Source organism: Lepidochelys olivacea, assembly GCF_965140295.1.
Source record: "Lepidochelys olivacea isolate rLepOli2 genome assembly, chromosome: 18".
Lineage (NCBI taxonomy): Eukaryota > Metazoa > Chordata > Testudines > Cheloniidae > Lepidochelys > Lepidochelys olivacea.
The window spans coordinates 7,186,773-7,206,158 of record NC_140428.1 but is presented as its reverse complement, the minus strand read 5'-3'; the positions used below and the strand labels follow the sequence as shown (position 1 = coordinate 7,206,158).

At 44.6% G+C, this 19,386-nt stretch overlaps 1 protein-coding gene across 10 annotated transcripts in view; it reads left to right on the top strand.

Annotated features, from left to right (window-relative positions):
* The window catches only part of EIF4G3 (eukaryotic translation initiation factor 4 gamma 3), a 440,166-nt gene that overhangs the window by 277,844 nt on the left and 142,936 nt on the right, over window positions 1-19,386 (top strand). For all 10 annotated transcript variants that reach the window (XM_084651415.1, XM_084651414.1, XM_084651413.1 and 7 more), the window contains one exon: window positions 17,342-18,157. In XM_084651415.1, the coding sequence (XP_084507541.1) occupies window positions 17,342-18,157 (816 nt within the window). The remainder of the gene's footprint in view (window positions 1-17,341; window positions 18,158-19,386) is intronic.

Sequence of the window (19,386 nt, the reverse complement as noted above, 5' to 3'; positions counted from 1 at the left end):
GGGCTGAATGGGAGTGGAGGCACAGGGCCACATGGGGGAAGGGAGATGGCTGAATGAGGGCACAGGATACATGGGGATGTGTGGGGGGGATGGCTGAAGGGATTCAGAGACACGGGGAGGGAGTGCAGGGCTACATGGGGGAAGGTGGATGTCTGAGTGGGAGCACAGAGAAACATGTGGGGAGAGGGTGCAGGGACACATGGGGATGAGGGGAGGGGCTGGCTGGGGGTGTGGAGGGACACATGGGGAAAGAGGGGAGTGGGTGTCTGAATTGGGGTGGAGGGACACATGGGGATAAGGGCAGATATGCCTGACTGAATGGGAGAGCCTGGGGGTCAGCCAGTGTCTGCATGGGGGAAGCTCCCTAACAATCCCACCCTGCCCCGCCAAAAAACCTGTTCCATACTTTTCCCACCTATACCCATCAACCCTCCAAGTTCACACCCAGGCTCCTCCTCAGCAATTACTTCCCTCTCCCTCAGCTCCTCCGATACCCCTGACTCCCCCAAGCCTTTGTTTTGCTTCTGAGGGGTGCAGGAAATACAGTTCTGTATTGTAGTTTAAATGAATTATTACTCAGAGTTCTGTATTAATATGCCTAGTAAGAAATGTATTTGTTAAAAAAAATTTCCTGAATCTATTTTGTTGTCTATATTGTTTCAGACATACTTGCTGACAAGTATTTTGAAATAAATTACCAAAATAATTGAAACTGGTGCGATTATATTGTGTTGTTTTGACAAATAAAATATGCAGAATTGTGCAGAATTTTTAAATGTGCTTAGAATTTTTAATTTTTGGCGCAGAATTCCCCTAGGAATGAAGAATGCTTCTGTTGACCCAACAATGTCTACACCAGGGACTGGGTCGGCATAGATGTATTGATCAGCTGTTCCCCTGAATGTCTGAGTATCTGTGTCAGTCTACTTTTTAAGTGTAGTCTAGGCCGCAGTGTAAACTGATGCAGTGATGTCTGCCTGAGTAGTAGGCAGCCTTCAGCAATAACTCTGAAAGATGTGAATTTCTCCATTCATCTCAATATCATAATTATTAACATTGTAAACAAAATCACTGGTGAGCATGTTCGCATCCAGCTACTGTGCTTATCCCACAAAGTATCTCCTCAGAAGCCACAAGGTCTAAAAAAGAAAAGGAGTACTAGTGGCACCTTAGAGACTAACCAATTTATTTGAGCATAAGCTTTCGTGAGCTACAGCTCACTTCATCGGAAGCATTCAGTGGAAATGAAGTGAGCTGTAGCTCACGAAAGCTTACGCTCAAATAAATTGGTTAGTCTCTAAGGTGCCACTAGTACTCCTATTCTTTTTGCGAATACAGACTAACACGGCTGCTACTCTGAAACAAGGTCTAAAGTGCCTGCTATCCAATTTCACAAATCTTCTTCCCTTTGACAACATCGGTCATACAATTATGATGTACAGTACAAAATTCTGCAGCATATGGAAACATTAGGATCAGTGTAAAATAAATTAAATGTTATATTAAATTAAGTAACAGAAGAGATAATGTAGTGCTTGAATTATTTATTTTTATTTTAATTCTGTAAGAATCTCAATTTTTTAACTTTTTCAAAAGCTGCTGTGGAATCTTCAGTCTGCTGCACTGGAATGCTGCATAATACAGGCGGGATATTGCTGCAGAATTTAGGTCAAGTTTGTCACAGAGTACACAGGGCTGTGGCTATGACTCTGTTGGAAAAGCTATAATTGGGAGTGGAATCAGAACTGCCAAATTTCAGCCAAAGGTTGCCGAGATTCTGCATGTTCAGAGCGGGTTTGGAGTGGGTTTATTTAAACCTCTGCTTAAGATTTTTCAAAATCTTCACCATGTTCATTTTTTAAACATATAGTTGGTTTTAGGAAAATGGATTAATATTGGAGAAAAAAAGCAGAAAACAGCCACCCTATATTGAATACTCGTAATATGTGCAAAATCAGCATCAGCGCTGCACTGGAAATGTTCATATCAGAACAAATTATGGGAAAACGTCAGTGCTGTCTGTAGACTAGGTTCAGATAAATATTCTGAGGTACAGACCATAGAATCATAGAATATCAGGGTTGGAAGGGACCTCAGGAGGTCATCTAGTCCAACCCCCTCCTCAAAGCAGGACCAATCCCCAATTAAATCATCCCAGCCAGGGCTTTGTCAAGCCTGACCTTAAAAACTTCTAAGGAAGGAGATTCTACCACCTCCCTAGGTAACGCATTCCAGTGTTTCACCACCCTCCTAGTGAAAAAGTTTTTCCTAATATCCAACATAAACCTCCCCCACTGCAACTTGAGACCATTACTCCTTGTCCTGTCCTCTTCTACCACTGAGAATAGTCTAGAACCATCCTCTCTGGAACCACCTCTCAGGTAGTTGAAAGCAGCTATCAAATCCCCCCTCATTCTTCTCTTCTGCAGACTAAACAATCCCAGTTCCCTCAGCCTGTCCTCATAAGTCATGTGTTCCAGACCCCTAATCATTTTAGTTGCCCTTCGCTGGACTCTCTGCAATTTATCCACATCCTTCTTGTAGTGTGGGGCCCAAAACTGGACACAGTACTCCAGATAAGGCCTCACCAATGTCGAATAGAGGGGGACGATCACGTCCCTCCATCTGCTCGCTATGCCCCTACTTATACATCCCAAAATGCCATTGGCCTTCTTGGCAACAAGGGCACACTGCTGACTCATATCCAGCTTCTCATCCACTGTCACCCCTAGGTCCTTTTCCGCAGAACTGCTGCCTAGCCATTCGGTCCCTAGTCTGTAGCGGTGCATTGGGTTCTTCCGTCCTAAGTGCAGGACCCTGCACTTATCCTTATTGAACCTCATCAGATTTCTTTTGGCCCAATCCTTCAATTTGTCTAGGTCCCTCTGTATCCTATCCCTGCCCTCCAGCGTATCTACCACTCCTCCTAGTTTAGTATCATTCGCAAATTTGCTGAGAGTGCAATCCAAACCATCCTCCAGATCATTTATGAAGATATTAAACAAAACCGGCCCCAGGACCGACTCTTGGGGCACTCGGCTTGATACTGGCTGCCAACTAGACATGGAGCCATTGATCACTACCCGTTGAGCCCGACAATCTAGCCAACTTTCTACCCACCTTATAGTGCATTCATCCAGCCCATACTTCTTTAACTTGCTGACAAGAATACTGTGGGAGACCGTGTCGAAAGCTTTGCTAAAGTCAAGAAACAATACATCCACTGCTTTCCCTTCATCCACAGAACCAGTAATCTCATCATAGAAGGCAATTAGATTAGTCAGGCATGACCTTCGATTGGTGAATCCATGCTGACTGTTCCTGATCACTTTCCTCTCCTCTAAGTGCTTCAGGATTGATTCTTTGAGGACCTGCTCCATGATTTTTCCGGGGACTGAGGTGAGGCTGACTGGCCTGTAGTTCCCAGGATCCTCCTTCTTCCCTTTTTTAAAGATTGGCACTACATTAGCCTTTTTCCAGTCATCCGGGACTTCCCCCGTTCGCCACGAGTTTTCAAAGATAATGGCCAATGGCTCTGCAATCACATCCGCCAATTCCTTTAGCACTCTCGGATGCAACGCGTCCGGCCCCATGGACTTGTGCACGTCCAGTTTTTCTAAATAGTCCCTAACCACCTCTTTCTCCACAGAGGGCTGGCCATCTACTCCCCATGCTGTGATGCCCAGCGCCGCAGTCTGGGAGCTGACCTTGTTCGTGAAGACAGAGGCAAAAAAAGCATTGAGTACATTATTTTTTTCCACATCCTCTGTCACTAGGTTGCCTCCCTCGTTCAGTAAGGGACCCACACTTGCCTTGGCTTTCTTTTTGTTGCCAACATACCTGAAGAAACCCTTCTTGTTACTCCTGACATCCCTTGCTAGCTGCAGCTCCAGGTGCGATTTGGCCCTCCTGATTTCATTCCTATATGCCCGAGCAATATTTTTATACTCTTCCCTGGTCATATGTCCAACCTTCCACTTCTTGTAAGCTTCTTTTTTATGTTTAAGATCCGCTAGGATTTCACCGTTAAGCCAAGCTGGTCGCCTGCCATATTTACTATTCTTTCGACACATCGGGATGGTTTGTCCCTGTAACCTCAACAGGGATTCCTTGAAATACAGCCAGCTCTCCTGGACTCCTTTCCCCTTCATGTTAGTCCCCCAGGGGATCCTACCCATCCGTTCCCTGAGGGAGTCGAAGTCTGCTTTCCTGAAATCCAGGGTCCGTATCCTGCTGCTTACCTTTCTTCCCTGTGTCAGGATCCTGAACTCAACCAACTCATGGTCACTGCCTCCCAAATTCCCATCCACTTTTGCTTCCCCCACTAATTCTTCCCAGTTTGTGAGCAGCAGGTCAAGAAAAGCTCCCCCCCTAGTTGGCTCCTCTAGCACTTGCACCAGGAAATTGTCCCCTACGTTTTCCTTAAACTTCCTGGATTGTCTATGCACCGCTGTATTGCTCTCCCAGCAGATATCAGGAAAATTAAAGTCACCCATGAGAACCAGGGCGTGCGATCTTGTAGCTTCTGCAAGTTGCCGGAAGAAAGCCTCATCCACCTCATCCCCCTGGTCCGGTGGTCTGTAGCAGACTCCCACCACTACATCACTCTTGTTGCTCACACTTCTAAACTTAATCCAGAGACACTCAGGTTTTTCTGCAGTTTCGTACTGGAGCTCTGAGCAGTCATACTGCTCCCTTACATACAGTGCTACTCCCCCACCTTTTCTGCCCTGCCTGTCCTTCCTGAACAGTTTATAACCATCCATGACAGTACTCCAGTCATGTGAGTTATCCCACCAAGTCTCTGTTATTCCAATCACGTCATAATTCCTTGACATCACCAGGATCTCCAGTTCTCCCTGGTTGTTTCCAAGGCTTTGTGCATTTGTATATAAGCACTTGAGATAACCTGCTGATCGCCCCTCATTCTCAGTATGAGGCAGGAGCCCTCCCTCACAGACGTTCCTGCCTGTGCTTCCTCCCGGTATCCTGCTTTCCCACTCTCCTCAGGGCTTTGGTCTCCTTCCCCCGGTGAACCTAGTTTAAAGCCCTCCTCACTAGGTTAGCCAGCCTGCTCGCAAAGATGCTCTTCCCTCTCTTCGTAAGGTGGAGCCCATCTCTGCCCAGCACTCCTCCTTCATGGAACACCATCCCATGGTCAAAGAATCCAAAGCCTTCTCTCCGACACCACCTGCATAGCCATTCATTGACTTCCACGATTCGACGGTCCCTACCCCGGCCTTTTCCTTCCACGGGGAGGATGGACGAGAACACCACCTGCGCCTCAAACTCCTTTATCCTTCTACCAAGAGCCATGTAGTCTGCAGTGATCCGCTCAAGGTCATTCTTGGCAGTATCATTGGTGCCCACATGGAGAAGCAGGAAGGGGTAGTGATCCGAGGGCTTGATGAGTCTCGGTAGTCTCTCCATCACATCGCGAATCTTAGCCCCTGGCAAGCAGCAGACTTCTCGGTTTTCCCTGTCAGGGCGGCAGATAGATGACTCAGTCCCCCGGAGGAGAGAGTCCCCGACCACCACCACCCGCCTCCTTCTCTTGGGAGTAGTGGTCGTGGAACCCCCAACCTCAGGACATCGCATCTCATGCCTTCCAACCAGCGGAGTCTCCTTCAGCTTTCTCCCCCCAGACGTATCGTCTGGTCCACTCTCCGCAATGGTACCTGTGGAGAGAACATGAAATGGGTTAGTTACCTGTGTCCGCGTTGCTGGAACCTGGACATTCCCCCTTCTTCTTCTGGAGGTCACATGTTGCCAAGCTTCTTCACTGGCCTCTTGGCTCTGCTGTGCAACCTGCTCTAAATCTTTATAGCTTTGTGCCCGTAGAAGCATATCCTGACTTTTGTCCAGAAAATCCTCAGATTCTCGTATGCAACGCAAGGTCGTTATCTGTTGCTCCAGACCTTCATTCTTCTCTTCCAATATGGAGACCAGCTTGCACTTTGTACAGACAAAGTCGCTTCTGTCCTGTGGAAGAAAGACAAACATGGCACATCCAGTGCAGGTCAGATGAATATCTGAACCCACTGAGATCTCATTCATCCAGCCCGCCCTGTAGATATCATCACCATAACTACTCTTGTCCCCAACAACCCAGCTCGCTCCTATTGTTGGTTTCTTGGTGGGACATTGGTGACTTATTCCCCCTTTCTAATATCTTAATGGAGAAGCAAGCAGGCCTCTGCTCTGCTGAAGTCTTCAGAGTACTTTAATCTCCTCTGTCTCCCTGTTTTCCTCTATCTGAAGTTCAGATCTTCCCCCATTGCCTCCACTCCATCCCTAGAGTTCCCCTTCCTTTCCCTCCAGTTTTCCCAATCTCTGTTTCGGAAAATGTATCAGTAAGAGTACTTCTTTGACTGATGGTACCTACTGTATTCCACTTAGGGTTATATGCATGCAGCATGCGTTTAGAGTCGGAGCTTTTGAAAGTAGTAGTGTCTGTTGGTCTGTGCATGTGTCCTTGTTCCATGCCCTCAGTTCCTTCTCACTGCCGCATGGTCCAAGTCAGAACCTCTTCTGTTCTCTCGTCTCTTGTGACGCACTTTTTACAATACAGGGAAAAAAGACTGTTTATTCTTGTATATAATTAGTATTTTGTTGGTTTTTGTAGTAGTTTTAGTGTTAGTAGTAGTTTTTAGAATTTTAAGGACTTTGGGATGCTGTTTTGCCGTTTTCCCATTTCCCACTCCCCCCAGCACCCACACTTGGGTACTGGATTATGCCAAAGTCACCGTGATTCAAGATCTGTGCTTCCTGCCCTCGCTCGTTTTCGGTGAGCGACAAGCACCAGCGCTGCCTTTACTGCTTGTGGGAAGTCCACATTGCATCCAGATGCAGTATCTGTCTCTCCTCCTAGCCGGTAACAAGAAAGGTCGGGATGTCTGCCTCAAGAATCACCTCCTAGAAGTCATCGTGATGATGCAGTCGGATCCAGGCTGTGGAACCCCTCCTATACATGAGCCTGAGGAGTCAAGGAGTGCGCCTCATACCGTGGAGCTCCAGTCTGGTTCCACTGATATCAGCGCTATGAGTCCCATGCTGGGGCCTAGCCATGAGGCAAGGACGCATATGCATAAGCATGGCAGTAAGTCTTCCTCAAGTCCCAAGAAGGACGCTTCATCCTCTGTGAGTTCCAGCCATGGGGAAGCGGCACAATCCAAGGGTCACAAGCACAAGAAGAAGTCGAATAGGCCACTGGACCTGCTGGTTCTGGTTACTGAGCCGCATACCCCTTCTGAATTGGTACCACTGAAGTCACGGAAATCATCGGTTCTGAAGCAATCTGCTGTACCAGGCTGGATTCCAACTCTGGAACACATGCCGCTGACACCAGGAAGCAGTCTGCACCTAGATCTCATGAACTGTTTGAGGTGAGGGCTCAACATCTCCTGGTGCATTTGCTTCCTAAGGGAGCCCGCTCCCCTGCTTTTGGTCGTGTTCCAGAGTGCTCCCCGGTGATGTGCTCAGTTCTGCTGGCTCCCCTGTTGGAACAAGGATCTGTCTTCTAGGTATCAGAGGACTCCAACGGAACACAGGGTCCGCCTCTCCTGTACCGTTGGCACAAATATCCAAAGGTTCCGGCAGCTCGGTGGTAATATCCTCCCTTTCCTCAACACAGGAGCTATTGCTACCTTGCCCACCACAGCAACCACCTGGTTGGCCATACTGGGGGTCTTGGCCCCCGTATCTGCTTTTGGAATCTTCCTGATTGGCCTGAGAGGAGTTCCCCATCTTGCCACTCCCAACCTTCATCAAGTAGACAATCGGAACCAGGGTTGGAGGATGCCCTGGTTAGCCTGACTTCAGTGGTACCACCAGATCTGGATGTGGTTCCCCTTGTTGTCTCCAGATGTCATCGATTCCTTCCTCCTCACCAGACAACTACCGCCAGTTCCACAAACTGTTCCGGAGCGTGGCTGATGCCTTCCATGTTCCACTGGAGGAGATGCAGGACAGCCAACATCAGTTACTTGATATTCTGCATGCATCAGTACCTGCCAGAGTGATGCTACCAATCAACGATGCCATTCTCCAGCCAGCCTGCACTGTCTGGCATACTCCAGACACTTGCACACCCACCCTCAAGGGGGCAGAAAAAAGATGCTATGTACCTACAAAGGAGTCTGAGTTTCTGTTTTCTCACCCCACACCCAATTTCCTAGTTACTCAGATTGCTAGTGAATGGGCCAGGCAGCAGTATCTGTGTTCCTGTCCAACAGAGAAGGATGGTAAGAGATTGGACCTTCTAAGTCATAAAGTCTTTTCTTCAGCCAGCCTTCAGTTTCAGATATCTAATTACCTGGCATAACTAGCAAAATATGACTTTCTAAATTATGGCCAATTAGCAAACTTTGTGGAGAAACTTCTTCAGCAGGATTTTGACCACTCCAGGAAGGCAAACTGGTTGCCAGGATGATGTGCCAGGCCGCAGTAGATTCAGCAGACCTATCTTTGTGCCCAGTTGCATTCATCTGGTTTCCCCAGGGGGATACAGGACATAAATGAGGACCTCCCTTTCAGTGAATCTCACCTCTTCAACCAGAAGATCTATGATTCCCTGCAAGGACTCTAGAGCCATTCTGCAAATGTTGGGTATTTCTACACCAGCATCCAAGCACAAATTCTACTGCCCACCTCCTGCACGACAGTACAGCGCTCCTCAGTTCTTCCATCAGCAACCCTATGAACCTCCTCATAAGCATCAGAAGACCCAACAGTCCCATTTGCCTGGGTCATCAGCACAGTCCCCAAGAAAAAAGTGAAGATGAGGACTAGTCCTAGATCCGTCATCTCAACTGATTCATATGCAAGCCAATCATATTTTTGCTAGAAAACGGCACGTGATTTACAGCTCTTGTTATGCAAGACGCTTCCTTGTACATAGATATCCACCTGACCCACAGACAGTTCTTGAGATTTACAGTGGGCCCTTGTCACTTCCAGTACAGAGTTCTACCGTTTGGTTTCACCACTGCTCCTTGGATTTTCACCGAGGTTTTCTCTGTAGTGGTGGCTCAGACTTAACATTTGAATCTCTCTTCACTTACTCTGAAGAATTACTAGGAATGTCCCTCTGGCAGCACAATCCAGATGAGAGGCTTGAGTATCGACCTCGCTGCTGCTTCTACTCCTCTACTCCGTAGGGATGACTGTAAATGTCAAAAAATTGACATTGGACTCCACATAGTCAGTGGAGTACAAAGCAATCTCCATTGGTAACAAAGGCCTCTTCAAGTTCACGTCTACTTGCAGTGTCCCTTGTAAAGTGCCATTTGTGCCATCGGCCCCAGTATGTCTATAGAACCAGTATTCAGCCAGGCAGCCCTAAAGAAGGGTGTTTCTGCTGAATGCACATTCAGATAGGCTCTCTGTCTACAACTCTTTCTCTTCTGCTTGGCCATTGAACCAACCCAAAAAGGAAAGCAAGAAAAACAAATACAAATGCTTACAAGATCATTGGGTTCCCAGAAAAGATAGGCAGAGCTTTTTAAGTTGTATAGGGGAACGCTCGCAGATTAAGTGTCCAATCATATATCTGTTAAGTTCACATCTTGTATTACTCTCCATCCTTCCTTTTAGATTGATTAGATCTGTCTTAGCCTCTATATTTTTACAGGGTCTCATTAAATTCAGTTTTGCAGGTTATATTCCAGGGTCTCAGAGACACTAGAGCTACTACTGTTGTTATAAGTTCTCAAAATTACAAGGGCCCTTGTGTAAAAAAACAAACAAACAAAAAAAAAAACCCAACAACAACATATACAAATGTCAAAATGGAAGTTTATTCTGAATCATAACCACTCCCCAGATCTGAGATGTTGCAGGTTTCCCCTCTTCCTGCAATTACCAGAGGCAGTTCTGCCTTTACACCAGATCCTTTGCTTTCACAAGTGCAGAGCAGCAGGTCAGCTCTCCCACCTCATCCATTAGCAATCCTAGAACTTATTTAGAATTTATTTTGGAATTACACTAAACAAAATCTCCCTCCATCTTTAGGAGGTCAAGGTTTCTGGAGTTCTGTCCTCTGAATGGAGCCACCTGGCAAGTTTCTTCTCTCCATTTATTTCCCACTCCTCTAAAAATAGTGGTGAAGGCTAAATGAAATGGGAAAAAGATCAAGAGATCCTCTCAGGAACCAAAGAACACACAACCACACTCTGTCTGCAGACCTGCACTCTGCTCAGCATCTGGACATCACGCTCAGGCCTCCATATCCTTCCCCACACCAACTGTAATACCTCCAGATGCACCTCCATAAGGTCAAATCACTCCTCCTTGGCACTTGTCCAGTTTCATATTAAGGGATGAGGAGCACCACAGTGAAACCTAAGAGTCCTTCTTACCAGAGAAGGGACTCAGTTTACCTGGGGGCAAAATATGAGTTTGAACCGCTAGGGGGAAGCTCACACCCAACAGTGGAGCCAATTGTTCCGGTCCAAATCATCAGTATGATGCCTCTGGGTCGACTTCAAATTCAGAAAAATGCCTAGGGGGCAGGGTATTCCACATATCAAAGACTTAGATCTAATGACTTTTGACAGGTGAGTATAGGAAATATTGCAACACAGATGCTCCCTCAAGCTCAAGGTGCCTCAAAATCCCTTTTTGTCCCCTCTTGAAGCTTGAGAGATGTCATAATACATCAAACCATCCTGCATACAGTCTCACGTCTCCCTGAGCTGAGTCCCTTAAGATAAAAAGTGCTCAGGGTTCTACTCCAGATTCTTTGAAGTACAAAAACGATGAGGAATTTGAACCATATGAGATTTCAAAAGAGAGTGAACAAGTCAATGAAGGTGATGAAATTCAGGATGGAAATGCTCTCTTCTGATAATACTGAAATCACTTGTGGAGACCAATAGAGGGTTGCTGGACTTTACAGAAGCTCTATATGTGTTTTACAGTTAGGCCCTATGATTGGAAAATTCTCTGGTTTGCCAACAGAAATCATCACTGCTGATACAACGTGGTCTTTCTGCCTTTCATGGTTTTCATGAAGCTATTGGTAGGTGATAATAACCAGATTGGTGAGTTTAGGATCTGAGCAACAGTCATCAGAACTGATCCCAGGAGACCTTGCAGCAAGTAATTCTGGCAGTGCTCTTCAGGCACTGGGGTTTGTGACAAACTTGAAAGAAAATCTCTGGACTCTCTGAGGATTGTCTATGTAGACGTCAACATTGACGCAAGGAGGGCTCTAGTCCTCTCAAGGTAGAGGATGTTTGCGACAAGGTTCAAGTACTTATCCATGAGATATCACAGAACCAAGTGACATACCTCTGTTTTATGCAGCTCCCTGATCTTCTATTCTCATGCATAGAGATTATTCCATGGGCAAGACTGCCCATGAAAGAACTTCAGAGATTCCTCTTATGGGCTTGGAATGATTCCCAAGCAAGGTAATGAAAAGGAAAGATGCTGTCCAGTGTGATCAAGTCTCCCAGGTGATGGAAGCAGGAAATCCCTGTAATAGTAGAATTTTTCTTTCACCATCTGAACCTCAAAATCCTAACCGCTGACTCCAGCATTTTAGGGTTGCAAGGACATATAGGACATCACAATACACAGAGAAGTGAGGTCAAACTCAGAGATGATTTTTAGAGCATCAGTTCTGTAGCAGAAAAAGAATCCAGGTGGGCTGTTCAGCACTTCTCTGATCACCTGAGAAAGATGCATGTCTTGATTTAATCACAAAAACATGATGTACCAAAAAAACATGGTGTACAAAAACGTAAAATATTGAGATTATGTCTAAATCTGGAAGCAATGCAGATCCTTTCCTGGATGGAATGTCACTTAGCCTCCCTTAAGATGAGCCACATAAAAGGGACTTGTAACACAAATGCAAGCTGGCTACGCTGTCAGCAGGTAAACAACTCAGAGTAGTCCCTGAATCAAGGTGGACCTGTTCACATTCAGTCAAAATGTGAAAATAAGACTTTTCTTCATCAGAAAAGCAGACCAGAAATCACTGGGAAAATATGCTTTGACTCAAGGAAGGTTGAATCTGTTTCTCTATGCAAAAAGAAAAGGAGTACTTCTGGCACCTTAGAGACTAACAAATTTATTTGACCATAAGCTTTCGTGAGCTACAGCTAAGATTGGAGAAACAACAGTTTCTTCCCTCCTCTCGCCTCCCCAGAGATACGTCCCCCCCACCCACTGAAGGTCTCTTCATCCATTTAAACCCCAATCTGCAGCCTTTGGGAAGCCCAAGGAGAGGCTCATGGCAGGATGGGCTCCATGTCTGCCCTGCTCCAGCTGCTGCTGTGTAACACTCCAATGTCACATGTGCAGTGCCTGGGCAGTGTCCACTGTGGAGTGTGACCCTGGCTGGCACAAGCTGCTCTGCCAGGGCTGCAGCTCACCCCTGCCTCACACCTTCGCCTCTAACATGGCGTCCATCAGCCGGGCGCTGCTTGCGATGGCTGTCGTCAGGAGTATAAACTTGTATCCTTTCTCCTTCCCCAGGAATCGGAGAGCAGAGATCTCAGAAAAGGTGCAGCATCCCAGGAAGACTGCTAGGATGACACGCTGCACCTCCCAGGCAGGATTCTCCTCCATGACCAAACTCATTGCCATTTAGCAGGCGCACCACCTCCTCCAGGCTCAGCCAGCCCTTGCACTCCAGCATCTGATGAAGTGAGCTGTAGCTCACGAAAGCTTATGCTCAAATAAATTGGTTAGTCTCTAAGGTGCCACAAGTACTCCTTTTCTTTTTGTGAATACAGACTAACACGGCTGCTACTCTGAAACCTGTTTCTATATGCTTTCCCTCCTGTTCTGCTACTAGGAAAGTAATTCCAAAGATCAAGAAAGAGGAAGCTATGGCCATTCTCATTATCCTAGACAAAATCTCCTCTTTTATCTATTATTTGAACCTGACAGTGTGGCTTATGAATGGCATCTCCTAAACAAGATGAAATACTTCTCTAAAGGAATAAATTATTCTCCTAGCCTGCCATAGGCTTTTTTGCCTACATGAAGGTAAGGCTGAGCCCTGGAACCTCATGGACAAGTCTGAACTGTATATTTTAGGAAAAGAAGTCTAGCTTGAGTGTCTCCAATTGCAGGAGAGATCCGTCCCCAGAAAGGAAATTGTTGGGTAACAAATTTTCCATTATCCTTGATCATATCTAATTCTATCTTTATTCTGAGGGAACATAATGCAATTTCAGAACTGTAGCACTGCAAAGCACAGTGAAGGCACTATTGATAGGAGCACTGAAACATTTTACTTCTGGCTATTTCAGCATTTGGAGATCCCATTTATTTCTTAATGATTCATAATGAATAAATTTAGTATTTCAAAATATCCACTTTTTAATAGTTTTGTAAAAATGATTTCTCCTGGTGGTAGACTGGTTTTGGTCTTGTTCCATGTGTTAATGAATAGAGGTGCTAGACTAGTCCCTGAGTGTAGTTCCCAAATGGTCATACGCTGTCATGTAGTTGCCCAAAAGCAGTTCTTTACACTATCCAAGTCCATCCCAAGATTTCGAATGGAAAACAAACAGATCATGTTCAGAAGAGATCCAATCCATCCTTAATAAAAATAGGGAATCCTCTACAAGGAAGTATTATACTGCCAAATGGAAGCGGTTCTCCCTCTGCTGTCAGCAATGTCACTTACCTGTAGAGGAACCTGGGGCCCTCTATGGACTATCTTCTTTCCATAAAGGCATTGTGTCTTTCCATTAGTTCACTGTGCATACATTTAACGGCTACTAATGCCTTCCATCCCCTGGTGGAGAACTGCTCTGTTTTCACCTATCCTACAACTCTGGGGTTCGTAAAAGTTATCATCAGAACCTTTCCCCTGGTATTAAAACCTATATCTGCCTGGCATCTGAACTTGATACTGTCAGTGCTTATGAACCTGCCATTCAAGCCTTTGGTCACTTCTTCTGTTTTACACCTTTCTATGAAAACAGCCTTCCTACCAGCAATCACGTCTGCCAGGAGAATGGGTGAGCTCAGGGCCCTCATGGTGGACTCTCCCTACTTAATCTTTCATAGGGATAAATTGTCCTTAAGATTTCATCCCTAAGGTTCCCTCTGATTTTCACTTGAATCGAACTGTCCACTTCCTCTTTTTCTACCCAGAATCTCACATCAACAAGGATACAGAAGATTGAATTCACTGGGTGTCCACAGAGCTTTGGTCTGCTACTTGGAAAGGACAGAGCCCTTTGGGAAGTCTTAGACACTTTGTTTCCATTACCGAGCAAATGAAGGGGAAACCCGTCTCTTTGTAAAGACCCTTTAAATAGATTTTGTGCTACATCCTCCTTTGCTATGAGCTCATAGAGTCCTTTCCCTACAGGTGTCAGGGCTGCTCAACCAGAGCACAGGCCACCTTGGTGGCTTCCCTGCAAGGAATTCCCCTCTTAGAAATCTGTAGAGTAGTGAATGGGGCTTAATACACACTCTTACTAGACATTATGTCCTTGTTCAAGCTTCATCCATGGATTCCTCCTTTGGTTCAACGATCTTTCTATCTGTGGTGTAACATACTTCCTCACACCCTCCTCCTCAATGAGTACTGTTTGGGAGTCGCCCACAGTAAACACCCTTAGGGACAAGCACTCAAAAACAAAAAAAAAACTTATAGTAACTGGAGTTGGAGCTGTGCGGTCCCTGTGGGTATTCACGACCTGCCCTCCATCCCCTCTGCTTGAATCTTCACTTTATTCACTGTAGTGTAGGAACTGGGCAGGTGGTTGGTGCCTTTTATGCCCTTGGTTCAGGCCACAGGGAGGTATAGGGCACAGGTATGGACCAACTGCTACTGAAAAATCTTCTGGTCACAGGCACATAGGGTGCGTGTGCAACCACAGTAAATACCCATAGGGACCACACGTCTCAAATAATGCATTATGATATGGTAATTCACCTTACTTTTTCCAACCCAACCTGATCTCTTTCACTAGCATACCTCAAAATGAAATAGAACCTCTCTTCAGTGGAAACCATACTTAAATCCCCTTCATTTTCAGTTTTACCTGGGATAAATTTTAATTTTCACTGCTAGAATTTAAAACAAAAGTGTAAAGGTAGAGTGTAATAAGTCTTTTCTGATATCCTGAAGGTCTGAGGAATTTAGAAACTTAGTTTGTTTTATTATTGTTGGACTATAAGGTGGATAGGAAGTTGGCTAGATTGTCGGGCTCAATGGGTAGTGATCAATGGCTCCATGTCTAGTTGGCAGCCGGTATCAAGCGGAGTGCCCCAAGGGTTGGTGCTCGGGCCGGTTTTGTTCAATATCTTCATCAATGATGTGGAGGATGGTGTGGATTGCACCCTCAGCAAGTTTGAAGATGGCACTAAATTGGGAGGAGAGGTAGATACGCTGGAGGGTAGGGATAGTATACAGAGGGACCTAGACAAATTAGAGGTTTGGGCCAAAAGAAATCTGATGAGGTTCAACAAGGATAAGTGCAGAGTCCTGCACTTAGGACTGAAGAATCCCATGCACCGCTACAGACTAGGGACCGAATGGCTAAGCAGCAGTTCTGCAGAAAAGGACCTAGGGGTGACAGTGGACGAGAAGCTGGATATGAGTCAACAGTATGCCCTTGTTGCCAAGAAGGTCAATGGCATTTTGGGATGTATAAGTAGGGGCATTGCCATCAGATCAAGGGACGTGATTGTTCCCCTCTATTCGACATTGGTGAGGCCTCATCTGGAGTACTGTGTCCAGTTTTGATCCCCACACTACAAGAAGGATGTGGAAAAATTGGAGAGAGTCCAGCAGAGGGTAACAAAAAGGATTAGGGGAGTGGAACACATGATTTATGAGGAGAGGCTGAGAAAACTGGGATTGTTTAGTCTGTGGAAGAGAAGAATGAGGGGGGATTTGATAGCTGCTTTCAGCTACCTGAAAGGGGGTTCCAAAGAGGATGGATCTAGACTGTTCTCAGTGGTACCAGATGGCAGAACAAGGAGTAATCGTCTCAAGTTGCAGTGGGGGACGTTTAAGTTCGATATTAGGAAAAACTTTTTCAGTAGGAGAGTGGTAAAACACTGGAATGCGTTACGTAGAGAGGTGGTGGAATCTTCTTCCTTAGAAGTTTTTAAGATCAGGCTTGAGAAAGTCCTCGCTGGGATGATTTAGTTGGGGCTTGGTTCTGCTTTGAGCAGGGAGTTGGACTAGATGACCTCCTGAGGTCCCTTCCAACCCTGAGATTCTATGATTACTTGTCAAATTATATCACTTCTTAATAATAGCATGCTGTTTTGCATCCTTAAAGCAATAAACAAATTACTAATCATCACAACAGTCTACTCAGGTTGGCAAATAGTAGTATTCCCATTTTACAAATAGAGAAAGTTAGAGTTGTGACTTGCTCAAGGTCACAGAGGGATTCATTTTTAGAATGAATTTCAGAATGTTGTAGTTCCTGGGTCTCAGTGTTACACGCCATCTACTAAGCCATTCTGTCCTCTTCCCTAGAATTTAACTTACGTTTATTTTTGTTTTGTGTTCATTGTCATTTTTAGGAAGAAGAGTCCTGTTTTGAGCAACAAAATCTCTGTAGGTTTCCAGAATTAACAAACCTGTCTTCCGTAGTTAAGGTTTCTAAGTATGCTTTGCTCAAGAAAAGGGTGATTTCTTGAAAAGACTTTTGTTCTTAAAACTTCAACTGTCCATTAAAGATTAAAGTTCCCCGAGAGTCTTGGTTCTCACTTTAGATTTAAAGGTTAGCTGCTGCTTCTGCAGTTCTTCCAAGGAGCTCCTGGAATAATGGACAGAACACAGAGTGGAGCAGTGAAAAGGACCCTAAGCATGGCTAGTTAAAACTAAATTGGTAAACTAATCTGTCCTTTTGTCCAATTTTGCAACAGAAAAGCTTCAAAAACAGACTCCAAGGAGAAATTGCTGAGCTTGAATTAATATGCAAACTAGATACCATTAACTTGGGTTTGAATAGAGACTGGGAGTGGCTAGGTCATTACGCATATTGAATCTATTTCCCTAAGTTAAGTATCCTCACACCTTCTTGTCAACTGTCTAAATGGGCCATCTTGATTATCACTACAAAAGTTTTTTTCTCGTGCTGATAATAGCTTATCTTAACTAATTAACCTCTTACAGTTTGTATGGAAACTTCCAGCTTATATGTATGTATATATATATCTTCTTACTATATGTTTCATTCTAGGCATCCGATGAAGTGGGCTGTAGCTCACGAAAGCTTATGCTCTAATAAATTGGTTAGTCTCTAAGGTGCCACAAGTCCTCCTGTTCTTTTTGCAGATATAGACTAACACAGCTGCTACTCTGTAATCTGTCCTTGTAATGTTGTTTTTTTTTCTTCCCTAGAAGAGAAGCCAAAACCAGATTCAGTATTAAAATCTCCTTCCCCAGTCCTCAGACCAGAGCCTAGTGGGGAGAAAAAAGATCAAGCTGACCAGACCTCTGAGGCTGCCTCTGAGGAACCACCACCAGAACTTCCTCTTGCTGCATCACCAGTCCCTCTTGTTCCTATTGCTGCTGCTGCTTCTAGTAAATCTACATTCACAGTTGACTCAGAGGAGAGCTGTGAACTAACTTCCCCGAAAGAGGAAACAATGCCTATATCCAGTGCCACACCCTGCACAGAAGAATCAGACCCTTCACCAATAGAAGAGGTTGATGCTGATACGTGCAAGGAGCCTAGTACTGTAGCAACTAGTGATATTCCAGTGACTGCTAGTACTAATCTAATTAATGAAATTAATGGAGTTAATGAAAAAGTAACTGCTACAGATGGCATAGCAGAAATAGTTCAACAGGAAGTTGCACCATTGACTCTTGAATTTGAGATTTTGGAAGGCCTTCCTGCAGAAGTGGAAAGTGTACCATCTTCCATTGCTCTTTCCACCTCTCCCTCTCCTCCTCTAACTCCTCCTATTCCTGTTTCTGCTGCTGTTACCACTACAACACCTCCTTCCCCTCCTCTTCCTCCTCCTCTTCTTCTTCCATCTCCAATTGCCCTCTCTGCTGTTCAGGGAGATTTAGATGGAGAGGAGAGCAGAAGAACTACCCTTAATGAAGTTGTAAAAGATACTCAAAAGAAAGAAGAGGTGGAAGCAGATGGGCAACCGGAGGAGAATGCAGAGTCTCAGAATTTAAACTCCAGGAAGAACCCTGTACCAGGTAAGTTCTTGACATTATGGTCCAGCATGCATTAAACTTGAGGACAGAGAGAAAGGGGGGTTATTGGGTACCATTTTTATTCAGTGTAGTTCCTTTACCTTCCCTCTGTCCCCACCCCTGGATCTAGCTTGTACCAAATCACCACTGGTTTAATCAGAGAACGTTAATCCTTAATTAATAAGCACATCCAGTAAAACTAATGAGGTTATTACTGTTTGTTATACTATGTAACTCTGATCTTCATATAAGGGATAGGTTATTAGATGTTCCATAAGAATGTGTTATTTATTAAATATATCTTAGGATTTGTTCACTTTAAATCAGCTTCTGGTTTATTTTGTTTCAATGGGGGCAGGGGACAGAACTGCACCCCATGTGTGTCCAGCCAGGAAACCTGAAAGACATCACTCTCCTTCTCTCTAACACCAGCTGGCTGGCTGAACAACCAGCTTCTTTTGATTTGTCATCCTGCACCAAAAACAGCTGTAATATTCATCAATCCTTGAATGTGAACCTTCTGAGCAAGCTATTTCATAGCCTTGCATTTTGGACAACAGTGTCAAAAAATAATATTTCTGAAAGTGATAAATGAGTTGGACACTTACGTGCTTTAGATGGCTGAAATGCCAAATGTAACACACTAGATCTACCCATCCTAACTTAATTTTAACAGTGCATCCATTTTCCACTACGAAAGCAATGTTACAATATACCCCGTCACATAAGTAAAATGGTCTTCCCTGCTCAAGAGACTTTATTGTTATACCATATTTCAATATTTCTGGTTTTAAAAAAACAAAACTATACATAGTAGTCTAGGAAGGTTGAAAATTGTTTATGAATGATTTGGAACCCAGAAATTAGATGCAAAACCTCTGTAATTACTTCTAAAGCCTGCATTTTTGTCCCAGAATTGTTAACTACATTTGGTTTAAACTCTCCTATAAGAACTTTGTGATTCTAACTTTAAATGGATTAGTTCACCCATTTTTTTTTTATTTGCTGCATTTGCTTCATTTTACGTGGAAGATTGTTGTTTCTGAAAACATAAAGGGTGGAAAATTTGTGAATCAGTGGATGATTTGCATTTAGCTATTCTAAAGTAATGTTGGATATAATATTATGCATAGGTTTATTTAATAATTAACAGGACCAAATGTTGCTAAAGCACCACAACCTCAGGAACAATTCTGACATCATAATCTAAAAGGCTGACAAAGGAGGTGCAG